This window comes from Heterocephalus glaber, unplaced genomic scaffold, assembly GCF_053883595.1.
Source record: "Heterocephalus glaber isolate CG9 unplaced genomic scaffold, H.glaber_assembly_v1.0 deba00000470, whole genome shotgun sequence".
NCBI lineage: Eukaryota > Metazoa > Chordata > Mammalia > Rodentia > Bathyergidae > Heterocephalus > Heterocephalus glaber.
In genome coordinates, this window is record NW_028258145.1 from 2569235 (window position 1) to 2589025 (window position 19791).

At 44.5% G+C, this 19791-nt stretch overlaps 1 protein-coding gene and 1 pseudogene across 6 annotated transcripts in view; one reads left to right on the forward strand and one right to left on the reverse strand.

The window, feature by feature from the left end:
- Window positions 1–19791, reverse strand: part of Kansl3 (KAT8 regulatory NSL complex subunit 3) — a 39691-nt gene that overhangs the window by 11689 nt on the left and 8211 nt on the right. For 4 of the 6 annotated variants that reach the window (XM_013072119.3, XM_004844368.4, XM_021258017.2 and 1 more), the window contains exons 4-14: window positions 13040–13130; window positions 12743–12928; window positions 6541–6672; window positions 5985–6101; window positions 5704–5805; window positions 5524–5595; window positions 4165–4239; window positions 3884–4041; window positions 1431–1494; window positions 895–1095; window positions 573–729 (exon numbers count right to left, since the gene is read on the reverse strand). In XM_013072119.3, coding sequence (XP_012927573.1) covers window positions 573–729; window positions 895–1095; window positions 1431–1494; window positions 3884–4041; window positions 4165–4239; window positions 5524–5595; window positions 5704–5805; window positions 5985–6101; window positions 6541–6672; window positions 12743–12928; window positions 13040–13130 — 1355 coding nt within the window. The remainder of the gene's footprint in view (window positions 1–572; window positions 730–894; window positions 1096–1430; window positions 1495–3883; window positions 4042–4164; window positions 4240–5523; window positions 5596–5703; window positions 5806–5984; window positions 6102–6540; window positions 6673–12742; window positions 12929–13039; window positions 13131–19791) is intronic. The other 2 variants (XM_087203109.1, XM_087203116.1) reach the window with 2 other exon arrangements.
- LOC110349052 (large ribosomal subunit protein eL21 pseudogene) lies at window positions 7229–7692 on the forward strand (annotated as a pseudogene).

Here is a 19791-nt window from a genome sequence, read left to right on the forward strand (position 1 = left end):
GGCTTTTAGGGCCTGGGATTTAGCTCAGTGATTTCACCGCCTGCTGTGCAGCACAAGGACCTGAGTTCAATTCCTGGTACCAAAAAATAAAAAATAAAATAAAAAGTGCAAGGACCCGAGTTTGATTCCTGGTACCAAAAAAAAAAAAAGAAAAAAGGAGGACATGACACCAACACTGGGTGAGCCGTCCTAGAATCTGGTGAGTAAAGTCTGTCACCCTGCAGGTGTGACCTGGAGAGCTCCCTGACTGCAGGCGAAGCTGGCAGAGTTGGAGCAGATGAAGATGCAGTTCCCCACTGCGTCAGAGAAGAGCTGAGGCCAGTCCACATGCAGTCAGCTCACAAACCCAACTTTCTCTACACAACAAGGAAAGCTCTAACTGGGGACCATAAAGCCCCACAAGGCACAGCCCCTGGGATTCATTTCAACTTAACGTTGCCTGGACAGGAATGTGGCAAAGGGTGTCTCTCACATCCCCTGGAGAAAGCTGCAGATCAAACACTTCCCAACTCCCGCACAACACCGACGGCAGAAGTAGAAGCCATGGGAGCAGCCGGGCCGGAAGCCTGTACCTTGGGCTTGTTTGTGAGTCAGCACAGCTTCTGTCCGCTGCATATGTCTCTTTAGCAGCTGAGAGCTTCCAATCTGACTGGACTTCTGGGCTGAGGTCACTGTGGTCACTTTGGTCTTGGGACTGGAGGTGGGGCTGCTGGACACACTGGAGAGATCCTGAGTAGAGGGTGAAGCCAAGAGATGAGCCAGTGTCACTTGGGCCACCATCATTAGCATGTCCCCCAGCACTTCCCTCATGGGAACTCACAGGTGGCCCTGGGAAGCGAAGGAGCCACATGTGGTCCTCATTCCCTGGCCAAAGCCCCTCCTAACCTGCCTTACCTCTGAGCCCGAGGGTGAGGCGGGCAGCTTGGTGGCAGGGGAAGCAGGCCGACTGCCCCGCTCGGGGACCTCAAAGGCCAGGTCTCTTCGGGATACATCACGGGGCTTCTTCTTCTTTTCAGCATCCTGGTCCCGAGGATCCGAACCCACGTGGCCTTCGGTTCGAGTGAGCACTCCAGTCAGGAAGTCCACAATTTCGTCCTAGTGTCAGAAGAGCCAAAGCTGTTGAGGCCTCCTCTGGAGAACAGGAAAGCACCCAAAAGCTCAGAGTGTTGACTCCATTTAGCTCTGGCCAGAGGTGGCCTCAAGGGGTGCTGCAGAGAGGACGTGCCGGGCTCCCCCAACACAGACCTTTCTGCCTTCTCAGCTCACCACTCTCTTTGCTTCTTTTCTCCCTCTTTTCCCTTCCTTTGCTCATAACTCAGGCCACCAGAGGCCCAGTGCATACCCCCTCAGCCTCCAGAGCCACTGAGGCTGCTGCCAACAAGGCAGAGGAAGGAAAGTCTAGCTGAGAAAGACACAAGATGATGATGTACCTGAATACATCTGTCCACCATGCTTTGAGTTAACCCTTCTGATTTCTTTTTTGCTTTGCTTATTCTAAGAGACAAAAGGAGAAAATGTTTATTTTTTTCAATATAACAAACCATAGCATCCTGTGGAAGTAAGAACAGATTTATCTTTTGTGTTGCTTTCTAGGCCTGAGGCTTGGGGAGGAAGGCTACGTTAGCCTCAGGCAGGTGATGTAAACTTTCGGAGTCTATTTTCACATCTGCAAAAAGCAGAAGCATAACACCTTATTCAGGGAGTTGTAGGGATTAAACAAAGCAGCCTGTACAGCTAGGCGTGCTGGCACAGGCCTGTAATCCCAGCACTTGGGAGGCTGAGGCAAGAGGACCCCCATAAGCATGAAGCCAGCCTGGGCTATATAGTGACTTCAAAACCAACCTGAACTACAGGGCGAGACCTTGTCTGAAAAAAACAAAAACCCAAAACAACAACCACAGTGTCAGAGACTGTCCACTCGAGAAGTCCCATACCCCTGGTTTAACAGGTAAAGTCCATATGAACTGCTAGGTCCTCACTGAGAGTTCCCCCAACACAGCCTCCCACCCACTCCAAGGTTACTGGGCTAGGAGAAAGAGGAGACATCAAGGCTCACAGGTTTGTTTTAAAGGGATACAAAAAAATGACCACAAACAGTTACATTCCCCTCTTTAAAAGCCTGAAAACTCTGGCTTCTGACTGGGGGTCTTGGAAAAGAAAGACCAGGTCTCCACGTTACAGGTGGGGGACAACATTACTGAATCTCTGAATTCTGATCCCCAACTGACTGGCTGTTGGTTCCCAATCTTGTATAAAATATCTGGTCATGCTGGGCGTGGTGGCACACATCTGCAGTCCCAGCACTCTGGAGGGTGAGGCAGGAAGATCACTCTGACACTGAGTTTGAGGTCAGTCTAGGCTATATAGTGAGTTCAAGGCCAGCCTGCACTACAAAGGGAGACCCCATCTCAAAAAAAAGATGTCTGGTATTTTTCAGATTAGCACACAGAGTTGCCTGAGTTAAGCAATTTATCCAAGCTTCTAAGCAAAGAGGTCAAGACTAACTGAGGTCTCCCAGTTCTGTCCAATGCTCTTCTCTCGTAGCACACAAATATATCTCCTAACCAGCCTTGCAACATGACAGCAGCATGCCTATCTCCCAGACTCCCTCAGGGCAACACATACCCTTCTCTTACAGATAAGAATGCCTGAATTACTAAGAAAAACAATGTGTTTACATGAAAACACAGCAGTGAGAACAAAACACTAGACATTAAATTCAACAAGAAGCTGGTGAATAACCAAAGTAAGGAAGATTTCTCCAAAACATCTGCAGAGCAAATTAGAAAGACAGGAGCAAGTACTTGCTTTAAACTCTCTAGTTAAACATACAGCAAAAATTAATCTATAAGATTGAGCGTACAGAAACAGGAGGCCAAATAAATGTCGAAACCTCATTTTTGGCTCATTTCATGAAAACCCCTCTCCGGGCCCACACGCCCAGCATTATGAGCTGAGTGGCTGCCTCAGCAAGCAAAGCTGTCTTCCTACAGCACCCCCTGCATTCACACTCCAAAAAACACCAAGGGACCCGAGTTCAATCCCCAGTACCAAAAAACAAAACAAAACAAAACAAAAAATTTCAAAGGAGCATCATGCAAATGACACCTTGTTCACATTCATCCTAAGGAATGAAACATTTTAAAATTGCCAGCCCCAGTAAAAGTAGACAAAGAATATATTTACAAAGTCTCCAAGTGTCTTCCACTCACAAGATAGATACTAATTACACAGAGAAAAACAGTAATTTCACAGTGGAGAACCTGGCAGCAGCTCCCTTAACCATGTGGTCAAGTATACCATCATGCTCAGCAGCAATGTATCTCAATGGGAGGCACACAGCAGCACACTGCCAGGAACTCCTGGCCAAAAAGGCATGTCTTGGATGTAATCAGAATAAGTGTCACAAACTTAAACTGAAGGACAGCCTACAAAGCACTTGGCCAGTAGTCTTCAAAAATGTCAAGGTCATAAGAGATAAAGACAGACTTCGGGACTGTATCAAGTTAAAGGAGACTATCTATGGATACGTGTTAACTAGGTGCAATGTGTGATCCTGGGTTAGAGCAGGGTCAGAAAAAGGGCAGTATGGAGACAACGACTGGAATCTGAGTCTGTAGATGAGATGATGCTGTCACAGCATTGTTAATCTTCTGTTCTGGGAATTATACTTTGGTTATACGAGATGTCAACACTTAGGAAATCTAGGTGAAGGGTATATGGGATTCTTTCTACCTAATTTCACCACCTTTTATAAATCTGAAATTAAAATTTTTAAAAATTTTAATGCCCACTCTTAACTGCACCAGATGGTGTAGTTTACATTGGCCCTCCAGGCGCTCTTCTAACACTGCTGCCCCGTGCTGCTCTGGGGACTGCCCACCTGAGGTTATCGTCGGCTCCCCCAACTACCACCAAGCTGTTCTCTGCTCGAAGCTTTTCCCGGAAGTCCTCCATGGCTTCAGGATGACACTGCAGGGAGTTCTGACCAATGACAAAGAGGACTGGAGTCTTCATGTCCAAGAGGGGATCATCCACATCCTGAGACAGGGTCAGGTTTTAGGTTTGGCCAGCTCACCCTCACAGAGTGCTGACCCCAGCCAGGGCACTGTCCCCCCGCTTCCGCTGTCCTCAGCTCAGCACTCAGCTTCACCTCACTCTTACCCCTCGAGGGCCATCCACTGTAAGGAGAGGAAACCCAAGGCAGACGACAGCCGTGACATAGTCCATCACCGATACCTGTGAATAACGGCACATCAGCCTGCCTGAAATCCAGACGTGTCGAGATCCACCAGCCAGTCCCACCTCCTCTGCCTGTCCTGACCCCAGGGGAGTCAGCCATGGAGGCAGCAAGAAGATCATGGAACACAAGGTGTCCTGTCCCGCAAGTGGCCACTACTCAGCCTTTCAGCTGGGGGGTTGAAAGGACCAATGCAGACAACTGAACCACAGGATGGAAGGTTTAATACTTCACCCCATGGATCCCTAGACTAGAGTGGTCCTGCTCTGTTTCTCTCAGTACTAAAATAAATCAAGAGAACATACACAGTGCTGGGCTGGGGAGGCAGCTCAGTGGTAGAGAGACCCTTGGTTCAATCCCAGCACCACAAAAAAAAGAAGAGAACACAAATGTTGCCATTCTCCTTTAAGTGGAGAAAATCTCCCTCTGCTACGCTTTGGGATCGCTCCCAGACACCTCAGAGCAGTTGGTGACAGAGTTCTGCTGTCCCTGGGCGTGTACAGGGATTTTGAGCAGATGTTTTCCCATCACTTTAGATATCATACCTTGGTAGAAGAATCAGCCTTTGGACATGTCAAGGACACATTAACTAGCAGATACAAGGTAAGATAATAAAGAACAAGTCCGGTCTTATAAAGGGACCAAACATGAACACAACATCAAATTCCAGAGCTATTAATTTGTGTCTGCTGGAATTATTAATAAGGTGGGAGAATAGTGGTACTAATGTTTGGGTACACAGATAAATGGAATGATATGGCATTTCAAACTTTCTTCAAAATAACCTGTGGGGTAAACTGGGTGCATGACTGCAATCCCAGCACTTGGGAGGCTGACGGAGGAGGATCAAGAGTTCAAGGCCAGCCCAAACTATATAGTGACAGCCCATTTCAGAAAAGAACAAACAGAACAGAACCGAACCTAGGGGAGAAAGAGACTGACCAGGGGTAAAACAAGTCTGGCTGTGAGCTGATCACTGGGACAGCTGGGTGAGAGGTTCAAGAGTTTACTCCCCTGCTTTTGTTTCTGCTTACAATTTTCTATGAGGAATTTTAAAAACTAAAGATTTTAAGATTATGATACACAATGTATAAACTATTGCTATTCCCTTATTTTGTTATGAAATTTTTATTTTTTCAAAAATAAAAATAAAGCTTGTCTCACACAGTTTAAAATACAACAGTAAAGGGTTCCCTGGTACTGATCAGCAGCAATGGTAGCTCTGTACCCTAAGACAACCTCCAATTCTGCAGTGACCTCCAAATAAGAAGGAAATTACTTACATGACAGGCCACCAAAGCTCCTGTGTTCCAGCCAATCAAGATAACGGGTTTGTGTGGGAAGTGGCTGTGAATCTTTTGGGGAGAAGAAAGAACACAGTTAAGACAGGAGGCCCCAGATGGGGTCAGACCAGACCCAGAATGCTGGGTGTGCCGAAGGGAAACTAACCAGGGTATCCTCACCTCCAGCACTTTGCTCCTCACTGCCCCGATCATGTGCTCCAGACATTGCAGAACACCCACCCCGATGCCGCTGTTCAGCAGATGGGTGGCCACAGGGATGACCTAGAGGAAAGAAGGGCACACAGCCAGCAGGGGTGAGCCTCGCATCTTCTCTGACCTACCCAGCCCTGCAAACCTGGACAAGCACCATTCAAATGCAAATAAAAAGGGTGAGGAGGCTGGTCCACACCTGAGCTCACCCATCAGACTCCTCCCAGGGTTCCCTCAAGGCCCACACATACCTTGCCTAAGCAGGAGAGCTGAGACTGCCAGAAGCGGTGGCGGCGTGAGGTGGGAAACACAGAGCTGGAGGGGCCTGAGGAGGCGATGAGAATCAGAGGGGAGCCCGGGAGTTTGCTCTAAGGAGAGAGAATGCCACCTGAGAGCCAGTGAGGGGGAAGTGTCCAGCACCCCATCAATGCTCCTCTGCTATGAAGCTATGTGAAGCTCTATAAAAATCAAGTTATTGCCAGGCACGGTGGCATTTGCCCACAGTCCCAGCTACCTGGAAGACTGGGGCAGCCTGGGCAACTTAGCAAGACCCTGTCTCAAATAAAATTTTATTTTATTTTATTTTTTCAAATAAAATTTAAAAAAGTACAGGGTCTGGGGATATAGCTCAGTGCTCCCTGGGTTCAATCCTCAGTACCATTAAACAAAAACAAAAACAAACAAGCAAACAAGAACAATTTATTAATTCAAAGAGCTACGTAGCCATTTATCACCCTCTCACTGGGGTTCCAAACTTGAGTGTAACCATCTCATGTGTCACCATTAACACCAAGCCATCCAACTTACTGGTTTGTTATGAGAAAGGACACCCACAGCAGGGTCCCACGGCCTCTTTAGGAGGAGAGACAAGGCCTCTGCACCTGCAGCCCCAGTCTTTGTGTTGGAGGACACGAGCATCCGGTCAATCAAGGTCGGGATCTAGAGGGGAGAAGACAGATGCTTCTGGGCCATGCTCCAGCAGTAACCAAGACGACAGGCTCCACCAGGCCTCCCACAGCCTCCCAAGGAGCAGAGGTGGAATCTGGTGACAGGTGGCAGGGAGGTAAGCTTATTCCCTTCCTATCCAAACAATTCCACTTTTAAGAACCTTCCCTAAGAAAATGTCAGAAATACATGCACAAGGGTGAGGAAAGTTATGCACAGACAAATTCACTGGCAGTAATAATAAAAAAATTAGAAACAATCTGAATGTACACGTTAAGGGAGTGATTAAGTAAATTATCCATCTTATTGGATATCTTCAAATATCTATAAGAATTTGCATAACACATAGAAATAATTTTAGCTGGGTGTGGTGGTGCATGCTTGTAATCCTAGCACTTGGGAGGCTGAGGCAGGAGGATCACCATGAGTTCAAAGTCATCCTTGGCTACACAGCCAATTCAAGGCCAGTCTGGACTACATAGTGAGTCCCTGTCTCAAAAAAAGAGAAATGTTTAATAAATGTTAAAATAGCTTTCGGCCAGAACCGCCATCTTCCAGTAATTTGCCAAAATGACGAACACAAAGGGAAAGAGGGGAACCCGGTATATGTTCTCTAGGCCTTTTAGAAAACATGGGGTTGTTCCTTTGGCCACATACATGCAAATCTACAAAAAGGGTGATATTGTAGACATCAAGGGAATGGGTACTGTTCAAAAAGGAATGCCACACAAATGTTACCATGGCAAAACTGGAAGAGTCTACAATGTTACCCAGCATGCTGTTGGCATTGTTGTAAACAAGCAAGTTAAGGGCAAGATACTTGCCAAGAGGATTCGAGATAGTTTCCTGAAATGAGTCAAGGAAAATGATCAGAAAAAGAAGGAAGTCAAAGAGAAAGGTACCTGGGTTCAACTGAAGCGCCAGCCTGCCCCACCCAGAGAAGCACACTTTGTGAGAACCAATGGGAAGGAGCCTGAGTTGTTGGAAACTATTCCCTAAAAATTCATGGCATAAGCTGGGGATGTAGCTCTGCCACGCAGCACCTAATTAGTGCCTGAATGCCCTAAGCCCTACTTAAAAATAAAAAATCATCCTGTGTTGTAAGGATGGTTTTCTTAACTAAACAGGTGTGTGGTGCCTTTACCTCAGAGAAACAAACATTTGGAGCAGATTCTCATTATACCCAGTTAAATGTGTCAGGTCTTTACTCTTCAGTGTTTTTCTTGCTGAAAGATGTGAGGTATTGTGCAGATATATACCCAAATGGCCAAATATTTATGAAATATTTATATTGGCTTGAAGATCCTCTAAATCACCTTGGGGACAAAATGTATCAAAATAAATGGAAGTCAGTATATGGCATTTCAGTTAAATAAATTGTATAAAGCACCCTTATGTATGTTCTAGTTCTGAATTGCTTTGACCATTTCTTGAAACACTTGGAAAATATGTAAACACTAGAGATTTTGTTTAATTTATTATTAGAACATGTTTTTGTAGTACATAATGAAGAACATGTTTTTGTAGTACATAATGATCACAGTCCTCGTGGGAAGTTGGTGCATGTTCACAACACAATACCACAACCCACCCCCTTTTATTTAATCTCTCCAACAATAGAAGCTTAAATGTTTGCAGTTCTGGAGGCTAGGAAATCCTAGAACAAAGTGCTGGCAAGTTTGGTGTCTGGTGAAGTTCCAGTCCCCCACTTCAGAGATAATGCCTTGTTGCTCTCCATCAGAAGTACAGTACATGCACTGTCCTCACCCGGTCAGAAGACAGAAAAGCAGTGGGTTTGGAATGAGACCTAGGCTAGTTTCCCTAGACATGCTTTGTTTGTTTGTTTTTTGGTACCCAGGATTGAACTCGGGACCTTGCGCTAGGTGCCAGAACCACTGAGCTAGATCCCTGGCCCCCTAGACCCTTTCTTGTTAAGGGGACTAATAAGTGAATTATAAACAGCCTTAGGCTTTGTCATTCAAAGAGAATCCTCACTATGGCATGCCTCAAGTCTGTTTTGTTTATATTCTATGTGTAACATACTCTGTTGCTACCTTCTTAGGTTATATTTATCATGGTTTTGTATCTGTGTTTAAGTAGTGTTCTGTCCAATACTGGGCTCATCTTGACAATCTTTTTGTATTCCCAAGTAGTAAATGCTTTGGGTGAATAAAAGGTTCTAATAAAAAAAAAAAAGTTAAAACAGAACAGAAAAATTTTATCTGCAATCAGAAAAAAGGCTAGAAGACACTATGCAAAAATGTTTATATAATGGTCTCTATGAAATTATGGGTGACTTTTTTTTTTTTGGTACCAGGGATTGAACTTGGGGCCTTGCGCTTTCAAGACAGGCGGTGGAACCACTGAGCTAAATCCCCAGCTGGATGACTTTTTCTTCTATAGATTTCTCAATGAACATCAGTTGATTTTATAAATTTTAAAAATCTGCATTTTCTTCTAGAATAGAGCCTTCAAGCTGTAGCATGTTCACATACCTGTTGTGTCTAAAACATATATCCTACTGTACTATGAATACTGATTTATACTATATCCTGGTTTTGTTACTATTCCTCAAAATGTGACCTTATAGATATATAAATATAGGTTTCAGATATGCTGATGTTTACACTACAAAGAAATACTTCTGTGAATTCTATACCACCCACAAAAGACCAAAGGGAAAGAAAAGGTAAAACTTCAAAGTTATCAGCAGGTAAGTTCTTCCTAATTTAAAAAAGACTAGGGGGCTGGGGGTGTAGCTTAGTGGTAGAGTGCTTGCCTAGCATGCCCAAGACCCTCAGTTCAACTAGGTTCAATGTGTAGCACCACAAAGGGGGGAGAGGGGGGCCTAAAAAATATTTCCATATGAGAAATTAAGGAATTATAACCATGAGACTGTCTCGGTTAACTCAGGAAATGAGTGTCAATGCAACAGCTGCTGTCACAAGGCACCAAAGGAATTGCATCTACAAGGAACAAAGAAGACAAACACACAAGTTAACATGGGAGAAACAGAAGCCCCCCCGACTGCTGATGAACCATCCAACAGAGAAGGGGAGGCTACCAGGCAATTCTCATCTAAAGACAAAGGACTCTTTAGAACAGGCAGGATGCCAACAGCAGATGAGAGAGACAAGCAAGAGATGACAGTGTCTGAGGCTTATTCCAGGCACAGGCAGACTGAAGTTGAAGATTTGAGCAAGGAAGCAGGAGGTAAAGCTGATAGCAAAGGCTACAGCCAAACTGCAAATGATCTCTACCACAACCTGGGCATTCTCTGTAACTCCCTACGTGTGAGTCCTTCAATACTTTTAAGACTGTGAAACTGAGAATTGACTTAAAAACCTTTATCTGGCAGCTGAGAATGCATATGAAACCAAAAAGCCTTGAAACTCACTTTCTGTCAACATAGATTAATCAATAACTGATTTTTTTTTTTTTTTTTGGTTCCAGGGATCAAACTCACGACCTTGAGCTTTCGAGGCAGGCATAATGCCACTGAGCTATATCCTCAGCCCATTCAATAACTGACTTTTCCTCTTGGTGCTTGGTGCTGGCCTTTCCAGTACTATATTCACTTTCAACATACAATTCAGAGCTGGATGTGCTTGTAATGAAGCTCATGGTGAAAGCAGCTGGACCAAGGGCATGATCCCATCCTGCTACATATAACATCCAGCAGGTACTTTAAAAGCAGAATAGGGGCCAGGGATATAGCTCAGTGGCACTGCACCTGCCTGGCAAGTGGGGGGGGGGGGATAGTGTGCTGGATACGGTGGCGCATGCCTGTACTCCTAGCACTTTGGAGCCTGAGGCAGGAGAATCATCACGAGTTCAAGGCTAGCCTGGGCTACATAGTGAGTTCAGGGCCAGTCTGAACTACAAAGCAAGACTCTGTCTTAAAAAAAAAAAAAAAAAAAAGCAAAATAACTATATAATCATCCATACCCTTTGGGAAAAACCAAAGCATCTGCTGTGACTCTAAATAGTTTCAGTGTCAGAGTAACCATGTGGAAAGCACAGCACAGAGTGGACAGCACCCTGGTCTAAACTCAGGTGAAGGAGCCCAGTGGAACGCACTCCATTCCAGCTGGCCTGTTCTGTAGTCCAAGAGCAAGGCCACACAGCCCGCACTGTGCATACCTGTGGAGTCCCCAAAGGTGCCTGTCTTGCAAATGGCAGATGCTACCTCATTCACAGGAGACACACCCAGCCATAATTTACATGATAAAGCAGTGCAGATTGTCTTTACCACATCCTAATCCTGCTGGCCACAGCAAGGGAGGCAGAGCCACCTGAGAGTTGGGGGCACCAATCACTCCCTAGAACAGGTGCACCAAGGCTGTGCCATTAGTGCAGGGATAGTGACATGGAGAGCAGATATACAGATGCTCCCAACACTCACAGTCCATTGTTCTCTGCCGAGGGCTCGCCATGTTCCCACACCACCTTGCCTGTGCCCAAGCCTGCCCACCACTCACTCCCAGGCTGGGGTCCTTGCTGTGGGGAACTCTGGGGTGCTCTTCTCATCTGTTCTCACTCTCTACTGGAAAATGAGCTCCAGCAGAGCAGGAACTATTGTTTTATTCACCCCTGGGCCTGATGCATTGTTAGCAAAAAATAAATATTAGCTGAATGAAAAAATGGAAGGTCAAACTCCCTATCACATACATCATTAACATATCTAGTCCTGAGTTTTATTTCAGCACTAAAGGAGATTTCAGCTTTTGCAGGGTATTTTTGTTTTTTGTTTTACTTTTTTTTTTTGGTACTGGAGATCGAACTCGGGACCTTGCGCTTGCAAGGCAGGCAGCGGAACCACTGAGCTAAATCCCCATCCCGAGACTTCAGCTTTTTAGCAAACACATCATCCTGCAACTTAAAAACAGGTTAAGAAATAAAAGTCTGAAAGTTTTGGAGATACAGCTAGAGAGAGGCAACTTATAGCAGCCAGATGGGCCAGCAACCTGCAACAGAAAGAAAAACTGTGGGCGGTGAGAGGACAGACACACTGGGGATTAGCATTTGTCTGGCAGGCCCTGGGTTCAATCCCTAGCATAGGGAAGGAAAAGAAAGGAAAAGGAAAGGAAAGGAAAGGAAAGGAAAGGAAAGGAAAAAGGAAAGGAAAGGAAAGGAAAGAAAAGTTTAAAAAAGTCAGGAATTAAATTACTTCAAGTTGCCTGAGGCCTTTTTTGTATTGGAGCAAAACACATCCACATTTCAAGAACCTATGAGGATACCGTTTAAATATCCCTAACAGTTACTACAGGCTTATTCTGCACTACATTTTGTGCCAAGCACTCTACTTCGATTCGCCCTTTCCATCCTCCCAGGAATTGTACATGGGTGTTGTTATCAGGCGCCACTTAGGAGATGAGGAAACCCAGCCACTCTTCTTTTGGTAACAGGGATCAAATTCAGGACCTTAAGCTTTCGAGGCTCTGGAACCACCAAGCTAAATTCCTGGCCACCCAGCCACTCTTCTGCATGTACACCACAGGCCAGAAGCAGGGTGAGCAGGCCAGGTGATAGATCTGTCTCCGGAGCCTGCTCTCCACTACACTGAAGACAGCCCAACATGGTCAGTGACCTCACAAAAGCCGGCATCTCCAAGAAAACTACTTCAGCCCTGTGCAGTGCTGTCTAAGTCAGCAAGCAGGGGTGTGTCATGACACATCTATAGTAAGTACTGCTGTCCAAGCATTGCTACCTAAGGCTCCACACTCAGCACTGTCTGGCTCTGTAATCACCTGGCCCTCCTGGCCCTCCATGTGGCGCTCCGCTCTGGTGAACCCTTTATCTCCTCCATGACATTTCAAGCTCTCAAAGATTCAAACCATGACAAGCTGCAAGGCTGCAGAGGGTAAGCATGTACTCTGTCATTCAGGCCTCATGCTGGCTGACAGGGCTGAAGACACCGATGCCAGGTGCAAACACAAAATCCCACTGTCTCCTATCTTCATGGCAAATTTGTTAAGCTTCGGCCCTGCCCTCCCAGCTGACCAGGTAACGACCTTACCCAAACCCACAGGAGAGGCTGGCTACCTGCCAAGCACAGCCTTACCTTCCCTTTCAGCGTCTGCAGAGCATCCAGGTAGGCAGCCAGCATGGGCAGACTCAGGGTCTCCACGAGGGTGGTGTGCAGCCACTGGGTCAGCTTGGTGTCCCAGCTCACACTTGCCAGCGCCTGCCGCACCCTCCTTGCACACTTGTCCACGGCAACACGACGCAGCACTGGCTCATTACAAGCCTGCAAGGAGCAAAGGGAAGGAACAAAAAAGTTCCCCATGGGGGGCATAAATCAGTCAGCCGCTGAGGCTGGATGAGGAAGAGCCCACACGGGCAGATTCTGGAGTCTTACCCCTTCATTGGCCAAGCGGGCAAGCCGGTCAGACTGCAGGGCTTTGAGGATCTTGTTGAATAGCTTGTTCTGGGCCATTGTCCAGCCAGTCCTATAATGGAAACTCTGAGGAATTAAGGTCAAACCCTGGGGACGTGTCCCATGTATGTACACTGTACAAGTTTCCATTATGAAAGAGTATAACTTGGGTCCGCTTAGTCTAAGACCACTGAGCTCAAATGTGAGACCTAGATTCTGGTCCCAATCGTGCCAATGAGTCAGGGCGGCATAAGGTTGTGTTAAACATATACACTACAAGTCAAGACCTGCTGTGAATGAAGTAGTTTAGTGCTAGCAGGATTATTTATGTAGCAGCTAAAATAATCTTATTAGCAACTGCACAGACATATTTGAATTTCCTAAGTTTTCTATTTCATATAAAGGGGCCCAGAATCACAAGGATTTTAATGGACTAAAACCTAGATTCAAGACAAAAATACAGTAGAAATACAGCTAATGAAGTATTCTTCTGAGCCCCGATATTCCAACCCCCACTAATCTCTCTACCTTTTCCAAAATTTTCTAAAATTGTTTCTCTGTCAGTTAGCAAATTTCTGTGTTCCGTGTCAGCTAACATTTTATTATCCCAGCATACAACACCAGCATACACATCTACCTTGTTTACTGACAGCTTTGTGTCCTTCACCTACTCAGCTTTAAGCTGCAATTAGAGCTCTAAACTGTCCTCACCTAGGTCATTGCACCCAGCAACAGCATGGGTCTCATCAACTTTCCCCTTTCCCAGAACTCGTCATAACTCTAATACTCTAACTTGGATATAATCTTCCTAAAGATACAAAGGCAACAGAAAACACTCAACTTAATACAGGTTTACCAATTCTCTTTGCCATTAAAAAAAAAGCTGGTGATTAGATTATTTTTAAAAATACAAATGGGTGCTAGACCAAATGAGTTAGATCAAGGTAGCACCTCATGTCAGTAGGGATAAGCAGGCCTGAGACAACCACCAGTCAACTGGAAAAGGAAAATCTGGCTCCCTACACATCACTCTTTACACCAAAATAAATTTCAGATGGAATAAATACTAAAACAAACAAACAAAAACTACCAAAGTTATAGGAAAAAATAATGCTATCACTCTACCTACCTACCTATGTACCTATCTGTCTTAGAACAGGCCTTTCTAGGGGTCATCCCAGACCTGAAGAACGTAAGAGGAATACGTAATTTAACTACATAAACATTTCAAACCTTTGTCAAAAGAATATATCATAAAGAAAGTTGAAACAGTGGGAAAATAACTGCATTGCACTAAAACAGAAACAGGTTTTAGAAAACTAATAAGAGAGATAAAATGTTCAAAGGGCAAAGAACATAAAAAGGCAGGTCATAGGAAAGCATAGTCAACCTCACTTCAAAATTAAACAAATGTAAATTAAAATAAACACTACTTTTATGCATCAGATAAAAATTCAATTTAAAAGTACTGTGTTTTGAGGGTGCAAGTTAACAGAGACTTAGGGGCCGGGGATTTAGCTCAGTGGTTATGCCACCTGCCTTGCAAGCGCAATGTTCCGAGTTCAATCCCTGGTACCAAAAAAAAAAAAAAAAAAAAGTTAACAGAGCTTCGATATTCTGTTGATAGAAAATTAGACCTTTGGAATGTCAACTGAGAAAATCAGTGGGAAATCAATCAAGGCCCAGTCACATCACCTGCTGCTCATCCCTCCTCCGGGCCTTGATGGGCTGTGTGGACCCCTCGCCGACAGTCCCCATCATCTATGCTTGCCCCTCACTCACTCTGCTCCTGTCACTCGGTGCCCAACTCCCATACACATCAGCCAGGGTCCTGTAGATTGGGCCCTTTCCATGCATTCCCCAGTTGAAAGGTCGGCTCCCTCCCTCCTCTCCTACCCTACCTTCTGCTGCAGTGTCCCACCCTCACCCTCTGGCTCTATCCACTCATTCCTTTAGTTTGTATCCCTCCACTAAAATGTAAAGGCCATGACGCTGGGACTCTCATCGTTTTAAGTACTACTTCTCCAGCACATAAAGCAGAACCTGGCACAGTGGCAAGTTAAACATCTGCTGAATAGTAAGTGATGAATTGTGTGCACACTGCATTCTAAGTTCTATAAACAGCTGGGTCCAGACTCAACCTTTCACATCCCAAACCTTACTAAGCACATGGGTACTAAGCAACAGAGAGGAACACAGAAACGTGGCTGTTTTCTTGTGGTACTATGGACTGAATTCAGGGCCTTATACATTTTAGGCAAGTGGTCTACTGCTGATAATGATACATCTCCAGCCTTTTTCATTTTTGAGACAGTTCTTAGAAAGCTACCCTTCTGATCCTCCTCCCAAGTGTCTGGGATTACGGGTGTGCACCACCAATATGATTTATGCTTGGTGGTCACCATACCAAGGTGGTCAAATTTCAGGAAAGTTGCTTGCAAGGATGTCCATAGTCAGTTTCTCATACTTCATAACAGACTACACCCTTCCCTCACAGCCCACACCACAATACACCTATTTCTACAGGCCACGGGTGCAGGAGCAGTGTCATGTTCCAGTGAACACACAGATGTGGACAAAGTATCCTCTGTACTTCATTCTGTACAACTACCTGTGTCCCTGGAGCAAGCAGATCTCCACTAACAGGGAAGAAAATAATAGTACAAGTCCTTTTCCTTCTGTAAAATCAAATCCCCACTCCCAACACTACTTTTCTAACTTACCACAGAACCCTAACCAGGAGCCAAGATTCTCCCCAGCTCTGCAGCAAGGGGCTGGCTGTACGCTTGCTGAGTCTCCTTGGCTACGAATTGGACATGGACTAGATGACCACTAAGTTCCTTAAAAATCCAGGTCAGCCATGGCCACTGATACAACTGAGGCTGAAATCCACCATTACAAAGCCTGGTGGCCAGGTGTGGCGGCTCACGCCTATAATCCCAGCACTTGGAGGCTGAGGCAGGAGGACTGCCATGAATTCAAGGGCAGCCTGGGCTACTTAGTGAGTATAAGATCAGCCTGAACTACACAGTGAGACCCTGTCTTAATAAGCAAAACAAACAAACAAAAAACAAAAAAAAGAGAGCCTGGTAGTTCTTCACAAGTACTTTCTATTTATCGTCAAAGTTTCCCTTGTTTCAGCTAAATCTCTTCTTAACCTCCAAAGCTGCTCACACTTCCCTTCCCACCCCTTTCTGGCAGTATTGGGATTGAACCAGAGCCTTTCATCCCAGTTCGTTTTTAATTTTTTGTTCTGAGAGGCAGGGTCTCACTAAGTTGGTAAGTTGACCAGCTGAGCTTGAACTTGCAGTCCTCCTGCCTCAGCCTCCGCGAGTGCTGGGACTACAGTCAAGCACCACTACACTCTGCTAAAGCTGCTCTTTTACAATCTTGTAGGAGTGCTAGAAGCAGTCTTGTTTCCAGGGATTATCCTTTCTCTTCTTTTCCCCTACATCACCAGGCTTAATCCTTGTTACTTCACCAGATTCCAGTCTATTTTGGCTGTGGTCCTTATTCAGAGATCCTGGACTTGGCAGGTGGGGAGTGAAAGCTTCACTCTGTGCTGGGAATCACGATTGCCGAGACCCCCGGAGGGCTTGCTGAGACCAGCAGCTCTGGCCCACTGCTTTATAATCTCTTCTTCCTCCCACACTTAAGTGCACAGCACACTCACAAGAACAGCATCTCTTCTGCATGGTGCCTCTTGGGGGATGTGAGGATTGGGTGGAGGTGGGAAGAGACAAGATGTACACAGAGTGTGAAGAAGCTCTCTGGACAACAACGGGTCTCTCTCTCTCCATATTAACACTTCTTTGTTTTTAATGGCTGGTTAGGTTCTATTCCATTTTGGGACATTTAGTTTATGTTTCTTTTATTGCTATTTATTTTGTTTGCTCTTTGGGGACTCACCATGTTGCCTAGGTTGGTCTTAGACTCCTGGAGTCAAGTAGCTGGGACTACAGGCACACACCACCATGGCCAACTTTACTACTATTCATTTATTTCTCCTATCATTGCAGTGATCCCCCCCCACACACACACCTACCTTTACATGCTAAGGCATATTCTACTTCTGTAGAATAAATTTCATGAAATGGAGATGAAAGACCAAAAGCTATCTGTGTTTCAACTGTGAAAATGATGCTAAGGAACCTGTGGTATCATGAAAGTAGAATTCCATTGCAGCCTTACTCTAGTAATAATGCTTTTTCAGGGGCTGGGGAGTTAGCTCAGTGGTTCCACCTCCTGCTGCACAAGCGCAAGGACCTGAGTTCGATCTCCAGTAGCAAAAAAAAAAATAAAAAAATAAAAAAATAATGTTCGTTCATAACCAACTAGGTTAAGCAATGAATACAATTTCCTTATAGTCAACAATCTCTGGAATTTTCTCAAAAGCTATTAATATTACAAACCTTAGCTCCAAGAACAGAGAACGAGGCATAAGTGATTTATAAAGGACCAACAGCATTTCCAAAATTATCTTGGTCTTTATTATATAACGGGATATCTTCCCTATTTGTTTTTCTTACTCTGTACTTATTCTGAAACTCAAAATGATGACAGCAAGGAAAATGATGTGACGAAGGGGAGGAGAGTTAGAAAGCTATTTTAAAATCACCACCATACACCAACAACAGCTGAAATTAAATTTAAAACCGTAATGTTTAAAGTCTAAAGTCCCCAAAAAAGTTCTTAGGATTGTTGCTAGATATATAACAAAGTGATCCCAAGAATTGAAACATGTTCTCTATACTTTGTCAGCTTCGTGGGAGGCTGGAAAATTAGGTGGGCAGAAAAAAATGATCTAACCCAAGATTAAGATAAAGAGCATGCAAAAGTTATAATTAGGGAAAAACTTAAAAACAGGAGACAGAATTTTAAATGCAAGTCTAAACAGTCAACGAGCTGCTGGGAACTGTGGTGAGTCAACTCCCCTCACCCCATCTGCTCAATTTTCATGAGTGCAAAAATGCCTTTTCTTCATTTCTGAGATGAGCTCAGATAATCTTTTGTTTTCTACGCTCTGACTGAACCTGAATGATATGCTGACCTCTGACTCATCCTATTCAAGGCACCCAAAAGGGCACACTGGTCCTAGAAAAATCTGGTTATCAGTATTTTTCTGGTACTGTTTCAGAGGAGAATAATTCAACATTAAAATGTCTAAAAGATTCCTTTCTTTCAAACTGAAAGCCCAACAGGGAGAAACAAAGAACATCAGAGAAACTCAATAGATTGTCAAACTACTAAGAAAGGAAGAGAAAATAAAGCGGGTAAGGGGCCAGGCGGGGAGAGAAAATAACTCAAAGATCTTGAGCACAGAATTTCAAATACCCAACCTAAGATTTCTTTCTTTCTTTTTTTTTTTTTGTGGTACCAGGGATTGAACTTGGGTCCTTGCGCTTGCGAGGCAGGCGGCGCAGGCGGCGGAACCACTGAGCTAAATCCCCAGCCCCAACCTAAGATTTCTACATAGATAACTATAATATTGAGATGCATAATCAGAGAAAGTTCAGAAAAGGACAATGGGTTTTTCTTGGCTGGAATTCAGAAGTTCTGATTACTAAGATAAGACAGCTTCCTTTCCAACACTAGATTCTTTCACTAAAATACTGGAAGTGCCTCAAAATTCATGTGAGCAAACGCTGAGAGGTATCATGTGTAAGGGTATCTTTCATTGTGCATTTAATGAAAGTTGTGCATTTAATGAAATCTGCCATTGGACAAACACAGTACCTAGAGAAAGAGAAGGAAAAAAAAAAAAGCTGGCCCAGCATCATCAGGACCACATCACTATGGCAGCAAATGCAAATAGTTTCAAAGGTCCTCCAAGTCACAGAATGGCACATAGACACAAGGACACGAGCCAGACCCAGTCAGCTAAAACAGTTTTCTTTTTTTGAGATGCGAGTCTTGTTACGTTGCCCAGGCTGGTCTCAAACTCCTGGGCTCCAGCAATCCTCCCACCACAGGGCCCCCAAGAACTAGAACCAAAGGCATCTTCCACCACGCCCAGCTCCAGTCTGGTAGCTTCTGTAAGAGCCGAGAAAGGAAATACATTAGGGCTTGTGGGCCAAGGAATCTTCTGATAAACTATCTAACTCTGTGGTTGTAGTGCAAAAGCAGCTAAGGGCAATACATAAGGAGTGGGCAGGGCTGTATTATTCTAATAAATTTTATTTATGGATTCTGAAATTTGAATTTGTCTGGGGATACTGGCCTATGCTTGTAATTCCAGCACTCAGGTGGCTGAGGCAGAAGGATTTTGAGTTCAAGTCACCCTAGGCTATATAAAGAGACCCTGTGTCTCAAAAAAAAAATTAAATTTCTTGAGTTTCAAGCTTATTAAATGTTATCCTCTTTTTAATTTTTTTTGCAAACACTTAAAAGCATAAAACAAACCTATTCATGGCTCATGGGTCATACAAAAACAAATAATGAACCAGATTTGGTCTGTTTCACAACCCATGATCTAGACAGTAAATCAAGCAGAGAAAGATTTAAACCATTTCACAAAACAACAGCCATTACTAGAGAAAGTCAGAGTCAGACTGGGGCAGTGTGTTATTCTTCATACAGTACACAAAATTAACCGAAGACAGTTTCCACGAAAAATTCAAGAGGGTGAAAAAGAGCCCTTACAAAGAAATTAAGTTTCTGACTGCATAGATAAAAAAACAATCACTACACTCTCTGGGGACAAAAATCTAGTGTTCCAGTGTACTGTCCTATAG